The sequence below is a fragment of the Aphanomyces invadans genome (genome assembly GCF_000520115.1).
Source record: "Aphanomyces invadans strain NJM9701 unplaced genomic scaffold supercont1.67, whole genome shotgun sequence".
In the NCBI taxonomy this organism is placed as follows: domain Eukaryota; phylum Oomycota; class Saprolegniomycetes; order Saprolegniales; family Verrucalvaceae; genus Aphanomyces; species Aphanomyces invadans.
Window position 1 is genome coordinate 99,962 of NW_008580212.1, and position 11,871 is coordinate 111,832.

The window sequence follows — 11,871 nt, forward strand, 5'->3', positions numbered from 1 at the left end:
TCCTTGGAACGCGTTTGTCGACGTGAAAACGATGGACACGGTGAAATGCATCTCAAGAAATGCGTAAGGGTTTTCTTGTATCGGTCAACACTGTTTGCCGGCTGAACCAAATCATGTTGTTGGCACATCGAATGATGCGAACATTTCGGCAATATTTCGTGGCTTGGCAGACGATAGCTGCGTTGTATGACATGCTCCATCATTCGATCTGTCGGACCTCCCAACGTACGTGGGCCCCATTCGTGTATTTCTCCAGGACCGTTGAAAAATATTCAAGACGATGAAGGACTGTCAAACTGAGCGGATTCCAAGGAAAATACCCGTGGAAGAACGTCAAAACAATGCTCGACCAAGGTGCGTGCTTTGCTTTGTAGCGACTGCAATGGATCTGCGTTTTCACAGGTGTTTGAGATGAACCTGACGTTTTGTCTAAGTGAATGGGATCGTCGCCGGAAGGTTGCGTGGACAAGATGTCGCACGAATGCTAAATTACAAGATGTCGCTCGAATGCTGAATTCTCTGAACCGAGTGAAATCACGCACAAAGAGTGCTCGTTGTGGTCAAGAGCGATGGATGTTGCAACATGCCATCGCAAGGTTATCGTATCCAATTCCTGCCAAGAGTGGCATGCTTGACAGGTCAGTCTGAATCACAATCACGATCTTCGTCCTGCATCAGTGGGTCATTGGCATGTTTGTGATGGTTACTGCCACCGCTGCTCCATGGACCTGCCTGAAGACCCCTCCGTCGCCAACCAACGCCACGTGGCGAGTCGTCAATGCTGGAGTCCTGAACGACCAGACGAAGGGCTGCTTGTTGATCCCGTCATTGCTGGAGTTTTGGACAAGTGCGCACACGACTTTACACCTCCGATCAAGTCTTACGCCACCGCTGACACCAAGAGCCCGTCGAAGTTTGTGCGGTCAGACTCTTGCCCAACTCACAACCATGACGACTGCACCGTCAATTTCACTCAGAATGGCCGATCCGCCAAGTTGCAGAGACAAAACGACAGACTGGCGATTCTTCAAAACATACTGCAACGACAGCTTCGTCGTGCGCTTGACTCCATCTCAACTCGAGGCAGAGTGCATCTCCAACGACCAACGCACCTGCTTGGCGTTTCTCTAGACTATGTGACAGCACGAATGGTACATGCTCCATCCATTCTCGACACAATCACTTTTTCCCTGACGTGCTCCAACTTGGTGTTGCAAAGCAGAGCCACCAACGAATGGTGTGTGCGTGCTGCACTAACCATGACCCTAGCGCCGACCACAAGCGCCGCGTCGTTATCCACTACAATCAACCTTTCCATCTACATCATTGTGCCACTCAGCGTTGGCGCTCCATTCAGACTAATCTACACGAAGAAGACTCGACAACGCGCTCTTCTGGTCGATCCTCCTTCTGCTGGCGATCAATGTCGCCGGCATCGAAATTCGGCCGCCGATTGTTGCTTCTGAAGCAAGCAAGCAAACGCCACGCTGTCATCATGGGCATCGGGACACCTTCATTCACTGGCACCTCGATGAAACCGAGCTCGAATGCACATGCACACTGCACATGTCGGCGACGACAATCGTGTTCCGCGCGTGACACCAGGAAACATCGTGGTCGTCAAGTGACCTCTCGGATGCGACCGATGTCTCGCCATCATGCAAGCGCTTGAAATGTGAAATCGAGCACATGATTCGATACGTGAATGTATATGCGCTTGTCCACGAATTCCCATGCCCTTTTTTGTTTCATGTTCGGTTCCATTCATGACAAAGCTTTTGCATATGCAAATGGAGCACCTTTTGTACTGCTCGACTGGTTTGACGTGGTTGCTTGAGCCGACGTGACGGCAAAACGAGCGTGATACCAATTGCGCATGATGTCGTCTTGGTTCCTTTCCGTCCGGCCAGCGGTTTCTCAATGTTAGACGTGTGTAAAATTCAGCGTGCATCCGCCCCAAGTTATTCAAGCATATCGTACCTGCACCTGTGAAACCTGTCGTTCGTGCTGGAATACATGAAGTCCAAACTGAGTTACAAACGTATCTATCCACGACGAAGTCGACGCCGTCAATGTTTCCGTGGGCTCAAAAGCTGTCGACAGTCTGGGACATTGCGCAGGGCCGCATGCACATCCACGCGTTGGGCGTCATTCGAAGTCGGAACGCATCGTGCTTTCCCACGACCTCCGCGCCAAGTTTGACTGGAATTGGCGTCGCTTACCTGCTATCTCGATGACTCCAAGCACCGCGTCTTTGCAGTGAAGTGCTGATGGGGTGGGCGAGACTGTGCGAAAGCAAATTTGTACAGCTTGACATCGTGCTGAGTGAACTCGATTCAGCTCCATACAATTTTTAGCTCCTTATGACGACACGCACCAGCCCCCCCATGAACAAGCCGTCAGCGGCATGGTGCACTAGCGACCGTCGCAACGATGCGATATTCAAACGGACAGCAGCAACCCTCGCGCATACTCACGGGTCGGGCTCACCAAGTCCCCAGCCGCGTCTGCCAAGCCATCCAAACGGTCCAGGTCAAATCCTCCCTTTGATGGCCGAAGGGCATTGAGCTACAAACTGCGTCAAAAGGATATCGTTCATGGCGAATTTGCCTCGTTCGACCCGGCGACTAAATGCGCTGTAAAGATGTTTGTGCAACCAAACGGCTCACAGTCGCATGCAAGCCAACTCGAGACGTGTTTCAATACATAGTCAATGTAATAATTCTCGATCTTGCTGAGGAATCGGCGAGTTGTACCATGGCACGTTGTTCGAGCGCTTTGTGCAGCACGGGGGAACGGATGGTGTGTTTCAAAACAGCGGGCGCGGCGAATGCGGGGGCGCCGGGATCGTTGCGCCACTTGTTTGATTTCGTACGCCAAGCAGCCTAGCAAGGTCGTCTTGAAGTGTCGTCGAGACGAATCGTGGCTACGAAAGCGTCCGCCAACGCGTCGCGAGCTGGACAACTGGGGTTTCCACCGCTGGGCATTCAACCCACAGATCCTCTTCAAACGCACCCGACGTGGCCTCGATACATCCACGACTGCCGACGCGCTCACAACACATTCGGTTCGTGGTTTTTACCGCCACACGCCTTTGCCATGACCATGGTCCATTTTAATCCAACCGCAGCATCCTTCGAGCCGTCCATCCGTGCACCGCTGCTGACTGACCGATGGACATCCTGTAGCGCGCCGCGTCCATGAAATTTTTCCGTGCCATCCACCCCCGCTCACAATCGATGGCTGCACCCACTGCCGCGTGACAAGCGCATGTCAAAAATCGCCACTTGTTTTATCTTGTTTTTTGTATGGTGGCTTCGTCAAAGATGGGCTACGTGCCCTTTCCTGATCGGTGGCCAGTCTCTACAATGACCTGAACCAGACGACAACGTGTCGACCATTTGACCGAATTGCCGTTGCTGCAATACCTTGATGAGCTCGTGGGCTTGTGTCGAAGTGGACACTGGCCTGTGGGCCATCTTCCGCGTGGCCATGCCTTCCGGCGCAACAGTCGAGTGCGGCTCCAATGACGGCGTCGACTGCGTTTGGTTCACCACTGGCTCGTGTAACCAGTCCTCGTATACTCAATCCATAGCGTGTTCTGCCATCAAGCAAGTAAGCCAACTGCCTTTGGACAACTCGACAGCACTATGCTCGACACTACTTGGCAAAGTCACCGCGGCTACGGCGTCGCCAACTCCCAATGGTACGTACACGCTGGTCAAGTAGTCGATGGATTGTCACTCGGAGTGGTGCCAGCTACCCTCGAGGCGGTCGGGTACATCGTCCTGACTGTGGGGGCGCTTTTCTTGTTGGGGAGTTTGGTGTATGTGATGCGGTACCGGAAGCGCAACGTCGCTTTCGAGCACAACCACTTTATGTGGGCGGAAACGTTCAAGTCTGCCGTCATGGTGGCCATGAGTCCGATGGTTAAAACGAGCAACATGACGCCTGTGGACGTCATCTTAACGGTAGGCATGTCGTTGCATGCAAGTTTTCATGCCAAATGTGTGCAGGACGAAGGTCGCGATGCGCAAGCATCCGTGATGGATGCGTTTTCCCTGTGGAAACTCGAGCACAACCTGCTCAAGCTCACCTCGATGTTGTCCGAGTCGGACGATAAGCAAGTGTGGCGAGGCTTGTACGACGACGAAGTTGTCGCGGTCAAGAAGCTGCGGCTCCACGCAACGACCGGGCCGTCGTGGGTGAAATTCGTAAACGAGATTCAACTCATGATGCGGTGTGACAGGTCCCTCAGTCGTACGCCGATCGCTGACGACGCAAGCGTAGGTTTGACTCGCCGCACATTATTGCCATGTACGGGGTGGTCTGGTCGATCCCGGACGACAACAACATCCAGCTCGTGTTTGAATTCATGGACGGAGGTGCGTGTTTACGTCCTGCCATCGCGTGACGCCGTGAGAACCAGGCAACTTGAGAGACTACCTTGCCCAAACACGGCACCGCAGCGTTGAAATGTGGGGCGAGAAGCTGCGCTATGCCATGCATTTGATTGAAGCGCTCGTGTGCTTACACGACTCGAGTGTCATTCACCGAGACGTCAAGTCGAAGCATGTTCTGCTCAACAGCGCGGGCGACGCCAAGCTGACTGATTTTGGCTGGTCTCGCGAGTTGGACTTGCAAGTGCTGATGACCCAAGGCGCGGGATCTTTTCGTTGGACCGCTCCCGAGATTCTCGGTGCGTTCGCGGTCCTTTGACTTCGTGGGACCGACAGCGCTTGCTTGTAGAGGGCAACCAGTACACCGTCGCTGCCGACATTTACTCGTTCGGGATGGTCTGTTACGAACTGGACGCGCATCAAATCCCTTACGCTACATCCATGCGGTCGAATACGGTCAAGCCGCTCAATGAGTTTGAAATTATTCATGGAGTTCGCGCGCAGCAACTCAAAGTCGAATTCGAAATCGGTTGTCCAGTTGCCGACCTCGCCAGTCGGTGCTTGCAGTTCGACCCAGCAAACCGACCCACCGCTGCTCAAGTCCTGCAGTGGTTGCTGGAACTGCAATAAACTTATTATGCCCGCAACCTTAGTCGTCGTGCCGACCAGCCGAACGCAGATCTGATGGCCAGACGGATTCGGGCCGACCACGCCGACGTAGTGCAAACTGGCGAGCTCTAAGCAAAGTTCGCTGGCAGCACTCGTTTCATGGCGGCTACGACAACTGCAGTCCTCGATAATTCATGCGACTCCAGCAACCCCTACGCTAGTGGTGCCAGCACTACTACCTCGCTCAAAGAGATGTTGCGTTGGTGACACTGCCAATAACCTTTACACAATTGTCGCAACTCACTTGGTACTAGCTTTGACGAGTGAACATCCTTGGTTGTTAGCCGCACAGCCGCTGCAGATGCTGTAATCCAAGGTGTGATGTGGACCTACCACATGATAGCCAAGTTCAAGTTACAGACCCAGATCGCGTTGAGAAAATTGTCCACCGACCGAGTCTCTATATTGTTCATGGGCGCAATGATCTGAAACAATTCGATTCGTGCACCATGTCTCCAGCCTCAAACCCCTCAGGCAAAGCATCACTATCCGCGACACATCTTTCACGCTTTTCTCAGCTCGTTACCGAGACGACCGTGCGATCTCGTTGTCCCGATGCGTCGTGACGATCGGGGTGCGTCGCACACTCCAACTCATTCGACATACGCTGCGAGTCATGGTCTCTTGACTCGACGCTGCAACAAATGGCGTGGTGCCTCGAATCCTTGCAAATTCGTTGTAGCGAGGAGCCGGGCGTCGCGAGCCCCCGCCGAGGAGCCCACAGAATCCCACCTGGTTGCGCTGACATGATGCAGTCAAATGCCCGACAATTCGCTGTGCCTGGTGCACCATCCCCGCTACGCGCAAACGGGAGGCACGGAGCCACTAGGCACCGCTGGTTTCACCCTGTCTCTGAAATGGAGCAATGTGTTGAACCACATCGACGTGAAATATTTGTTCCACGTTGTGTTGGCGAAACGGACAGCTTGTTCGCGAGTTCTAGGTTAGCATGGGGGAGGAGAAGGATGTTGATTTGCCAGGACCAAGCAAAGGCAATTCTCCTTGGCAAATCGCGTGCAGCCGTCGCAGCCTGTGGTCATGCCGTATGGTTAGTCCAGTTGATTCGAGAAGATGGAAAAAATTTTATTTGCGATTGTGTTTCTAGTGTGCCGACGTTCGATGTGGGAATAGTTGTGACAAGGGAGCTGCCTGCAGTACGTGGGCGAGTTTTCCCTGTACATAATACGGCATGGGCTGCGATCGGTCACAGTGATAATTACGTCTACTATTGCGCGCGCTCTCGACTTACAAACTCGATACAACAAGATGCTTTTGCAGCTTCTCTGATGAACCTACGGACTTCCTGCCGGCATTCCCCCACCTCATCGTGGTACTACTACTCCATGCGACCAACGGATCGGTGGTTGTCGCGCCTCTGCCATACATATATCTAAATTTGGGACGCTCCCAGCGGGATATGGCGACATGCCTGATGGAAGTGGGACGATTCCGCCTGTCGACATGTCAGCAAAGCCAACATACCTAGGTACCTCCACGCCTCTGACTTGGACAGGGCGTGCAGAGGCCATCCATTGACATCCATCCGTCCCACCTCAAGGATACGACCGGCCTCTGCGCCGGTCGAAATAGCAACTCAGCATCACCCTGAATAGCAGAGAGCGTCGAGATCTATGCCTCGTGTTGTTTCGTTCTGGATGGAGATTCCATCCGACACATCCCTGACCGAGACACTATACCTTACCTACGAATAGGTGAGATCGCATACTTCGTCATGAAAACACATTCGACATCACTGGTCAATTCGTGTTGTATGTTGTTTTCTTCCACGTCACACACTCATCAAGTCCAATGGGCAGCCCCGTTCTTCCTGTCCTGTTTATGTACTTCCGAAGCCGTGGTCTCTGTGAGCCAAGCGGCGCACGGCATGCCAAGACAAAGCAGCGGCATTGACTAGAGTGACCCATTCAAATGATTCGCGAGCACCGCTGGACCCGAAAAAATATATATACCTAACCCGCATTCACATGCAAATACGAGATTGCACTCCTGCCCAAAATGAGCTGCGACTTCGGACAAATCAGCGGGATACACTGTTGCTGTGCCCGTGACAGGATAAAATGCCCACATGCGTATGAGTGTGAAAGAAGGAGAACGCTCGATGGCGTTTTCCACGACGACTTTCGACGATGACAATGCCACCCCCACCCTGACGGCACGAGCGGAAACCAACATCGACTACACTGGCAAGATTGGGACCATCGTGGAGCGCAAAGCATGTTGAGTTTTTGATGCTGCTCCTTGGCGTGTTCCAAACCATGCTAGGTTGGAGGGCAAGTGAGCTTGAGAGCACACGTCGCACACACGAAGTCGAGAACAACGTGGGCGAGTGGGAAGACGGACTCCGAATAATGAAACGTGAACACGAGGCTTATGTTTGGATGAGTTAGGATGAGATCTCGCCCTTGAAATGCTTGACACAACGCCCTCGAACGCGTGCAAAGTCTTCACAGCTGCTCACCCGGCACTTGGAGCCACCCCCATGTAGCCTGCAGAGGCCTACCGTTTGGGCATTTGTGGAGCACGACTCAACAGAACACTTTCGACCGCCTCCATGTCTAGTACAAAAGCCTTTTCGTCGAGCAAAGGAGCCACAGTTGGGAGCTTTGCACCGTCGACTCCGTGTCTCGGCCTTCCCAGTCGCAGAGTCTGGAGTCGCCGGCGTTGGGAAGTGTTGGAATAACTCTCGATCGTGGAAAAGGCAATACGACTCGATTTTGGCAAAGCGAGGACAGAGCGCAATCGCACACGGCTGCCTGAATGGGTCGATATTCCAACTTGGATCAGGAAGGCGGTGGTGGAATGTGCTCAAGGCTGGCAACGTGGCAACTTGCATGGCTTTGAGTAGGTCGGCACCAAATGAATTATGTCGCACGACGTCCACACCACGACCCCGACATCTGGCCTTCATGCAAAATTCTGTTCGGCGTTTTTCGCACATTTGTTGTACCTTCGTCTCGATACACCTCCTCGACAAATACGAACAGTACCATGTCGAACTCACGAAGGATCGAGTGCAAGGTGTACAAGTCAGGAATCGCAAGGCGCAACTCGGTCTACTCTGTCGCTGCGGACAGGGCAACCCCGGTGAACCTTGCCGTCGATGCATACGCTCGTACACATGTCGCAAGAGCACGTTAAAGAAACTCGTTTACGGAGACATCCGCCCCCACCTTACCGACGAGGCACTGACGCAAGCAAACGTTGGAATTGCTGGTCGACTGTCGCTGGGAGCATGCCCGACACCACTTGACACTTGAATACATGTAAAAGAGCACCGCAGCGACAGAAAGGCAGTCTTCGGAATCGTGTTCCTCCACGGGGTACATGTGAAAGAGAGGACTGCGCATACACACGACCGAGCGAGTGGTTTCCGGTCCACGGGACAAGGGTCGTAATATTTCGGAGTGGCATTTTTTCCCGACCTGACTGACTCGTCAAAACCCCATTTGTGCTCGAGGGTGTACGCTTCCAGTGCGACGCATGTGCACACATCATGGATGGTTACACCAAAAAGGACACGATAGCTCTTTGTGCATTGCAATACGAGCCTTGTCCAAGTGCTCCGAATCACGTCGTCGATCGAAATAGGACAAAAGTGAACAAGACGTGATGTCCCACATGATTCCAAGTGAAAAGAAGGTAGTTGTAGCAGAAGTTTGTTGAATTCGACAGGCGCGCTGGAACGTCAGATTGGTCAGCCATGGGAAACACCACCGTCCCACCTGAGGGCAACTTCGCCACCATATTCCCGATTATGCATTTTCATGTGTACCGACCGCACAAACGTCTACGCTGCGATTGCGCGAACGTTTGCCCTGTCTAGGCCCCGTCCTTTGCATCCTCTTGGTTATTGGTGGTGGTTCGCCACCCCCATGTGGCTCAGCCGAGTCATTGTCCACGTTGTATCCGCTGCATATCCCCTGGGCGCAGTCTCTATGTTGTACGGAAGAAAGGGCTTTGATGCACGCCGCGTTGGAAGGGTATTTGTTCGAAGTCAATGCGCACAACCATCGGATCGATGCAACCGAGGGGGAATTGCCTTGAGGGAGAACAATAGGCTCACCTCCCCGAGGTCTTCAGCCCTCCAGCCATTCCATTACACAGCGCTAGGACGCCAGGGGTGGCCAGAGAGCCCGACACGCAGACACAGAACCGCAATTCTCAAGAACTCGGACGTACAAGTTTTTAGGGTGGCATCCTCCTGTTGTACTTGCTACGGCATCCCTGTCCGTCGATTCTGATATATAATTCGCTGACCACATTCGTGTGGTCACGCCGACATGCATACATACTGATTGACTCTTCGATCCCGCAGAAGAGCTTCCTTCCTTCACATGCCCTCTTTGAACCTTCACGGGAATTCCTTGAGGAGCTTTGTCCGGTTCAAAAGTCGTTTTCACACGGCCGAGTAGCTATTTAGCTGCACTGGAAAAACATCGTTTGAGGTTCCAGCGCGTCGGGATTCCTTGGGAGGCGAGGCAGCCCGACGGAGCACGCAACGCAGAAACCAGAAGTCCGCCCGGTTCAACAGAACAACTGTGTTCGGCCACGCGCCTGTGAGCCGTCCGTCGACTTAGCTGCTCTGCATATCGCATCGCGTCCGACTTGCACATCATGAACACAATGTATTGACTCGTTAAATACTACACCCGCCAACGTCCGTTGGCTTGGTTAAGCGGCCTTGCGGGAACGACTGTGGGGCAAGCACATGCCCTGCGCCCGAGCAAATTGGTCGCAGTTTTCAACTTTGCACTTGGAACCCCCGCCATGAATTCGGCAATAGCCCCCAGTCTGTGAAGCCGTCGTACATCCTTCAGCTTTGCACTTTCGACCACCGCCGTGGCGTGTGCAAAACCCGCCACTCCGGGCAAACGAGCCGCATTGATCCACTTGACATTTCTTGTTGCGGCGCTTGGGTGCACTGCTGCTGTTGGCAGGGGAGGTGGTTAAGGTTGAAGGGACACTCTGGCGGGCGTGCACGAGGCAGACGTAGTGGAGCTTAGCAAAATGAGAGCAGCCAGGGATCGCGCATCGCTGGAGGGAATGGGCATGGTTGTCCTTGCAGGGAGGCATTGGCGTCGAGTACTCGAAGCCATGGGCCTGCGACGAGAGGCGCGTGAGCGGGGGCAAGAAAACCATTGCGATAGCTTGTTCAAATTGAAAAGTGGACTCATCTGGGTTGCAGCGCTTCTGGTTTTGGGTGCCGATTATTTGTAGCATGTCGCAGTATGAATTGGTACAACCATGTGGCTTCGTGTCCTCTACGGCGAGTCAGCTGTCCGTTCGCTTTGTTTCGTTCAGGGTCCAGTCAGCTCGCGTCGACGGCTAGAGAAGGCTAGAGGGGGCTCTTTTCTTCGCGACTACCGAATGTTAGGATTTCCGAGGCCGCACAGACTGTGGGGTGGGTGATAGCACGAAAGCAGCGGTACTCAGCTGCGTTGGGTAACCAGATCGACGGGTGTGTATGGTGCGATGCACTAGTTCATTACGCAACCACGTATGTCGTCTCGCCATCTGACCACAGTGTGCGGACCGTGTCAATTTCGTTCTGACCGCATACGATCGATCGTTCTGTCAACTGACGGACCGTGTGTCGCGGAGCCGTGACGGCGAACTTGTGCATTTCACGACAGCCACCAGTTCTGTGTTTCTCGCAACGTACACCGTAAAGGCCACAGGGGCTGAAACACCACGTGGATCGTGGAACCATCACACCGGATGATCTGTCTGGAGGGGGATCGGGCGGCAAAACGAATCGTTGCTCATTGCATCCTACATGGTTCGCCGAGCCGCTGGGAGGAGGACTTGTGCGCATTGCCTGTCGATCGGCCCTCCCCTCATACGGCGGACGGCAGACCCCCCCCTCTGATTTCCATTTACATGGAGTTCGGCCATGCTAAGAACCCGACAACCTCCCTCAAGTCCTCGGAGGGGCCTGTTCTGTTGGTGCGGTCTCGTTTGCTCACTTAACGCTGGGTGCTGTGGTATCGCATAGTGGCACGATGGTCCTCGGCGCACCAGGCACAACGGATGTTGCGACTGGTGTACGTACACGATGAGCCGTGCGTAGGGATCATCTGAGCATGTGTTGCTCTAGCGGTGGAGCGCACCGTACAGACTCACGTGACGTTATCGATGTCAAACTTATGCCGCCTCCGCCTGACCCGGAGTTAGAATGATGCGGAAAGAAAGGTTGCGTAAACTGACACGGGTGTTTTCACAACTGCGCCGTCCATGCTGGCCACGATACACAGCGTGGATGTTGCGCTGGAACTGTGGTGCTGGTCTTATACATTGCTCGGCGCCAACGACCTGCACTGGCCCTCGCTCAACCGCATGGGGTTTGCCGACTTCTTCATTGACCTCATCAAAGTCAAGTTGCTCACGATCCAGAACCACACGTTCAGCTTGCTCATGGTTGAAGGACCATTGGCCAAGAATTAACACACACACGGTATCGTACAAGGGACTTTCGATCGGCGTCGTACACGCAGCTAGTGTACTACACGGAGCTCCATACCCTGCCCCACGCCGTCCGACACCTGCGAGCACGTGAATTCACTACGGCTGGGTCGATATCGATCGCTGGTGGGAGCTCGACCTCACGCATGCCAGAGATACACGTTGTTTGTCCTAGTACCAAGGGATCACAGCCAAGTACAGTCCGAAACTACGCTCCGAAACACAAACTAGGCGACGTAAACTGCCACGATTCTTGGATCACTCCGATTGAATTGGCGCTACCGGCCTAGCCAAGCCAAGAAAAAGTCCATTTCTGCCG

General features: G+C 53.7%; 3 protein-coding genes across 3 annotated transcripts; 2 read left to right on the forward strand and 1 right to left on the reverse strand.

Annotated features, from left to right (window-relative positions):
- Positions 1-3,650: 3,650 nt before the first annotated feature.
- On the forward strand, positions 3,651-5,108 carry H310_14368 (TKL protein kinase; the record flags this gene model as incomplete). The annotated part of the gene is made up of 5 exons (XM_008882214.1): positions 3,651-3,971; positions 4,017-4,240; positions 4,291-4,385; positions 4,430-4,699; positions 4,750-5,108. 5 exons carry the CDS (start codon positions 3,651-3,653, stop codon positions 5,028-5,030), a joined length of 1,191 nt encoding a protein of 396 aa, XP_008880436.1. The 3' UTR covers positions 5,031-5,108.
- A 4,653-nt stretch (positions 5,109-9,761) lies between these two features.
- On the reverse strand, positions 9,762-10,235 carry H310_14369 (hypothetical protein; the record flags this gene model as incomplete). Its single annotated transcript, XM_008882215.1, has 1 exon — positions 9,762-10,235. Exon 1 carries the CDS (start codon positions 10,227-10,229, stop codon positions 9,762-9,764), a length of 468 nt encoding a protein of 155 aa, XP_008880437.1. The 5' UTR covers positions 10,230-10,235.
- A 1,089-nt stretch (positions 10,236-11,324) lies between these two features.
- H310_14370 (hypothetical protein) lies at positions 11,325-11,507 on the forward strand (the record flags this gene model as incomplete). The annotated part of the gene is made up of 1 exon (XM_008882216.1): positions 11,325-11,507. A coding segment is annotated over one exon (183 nt), but the record flags the coding sequence as incomplete, so codon positions are not given.
- Between the last annotated feature and the right edge of the window lie 364 nt (positions 11,508-11,871).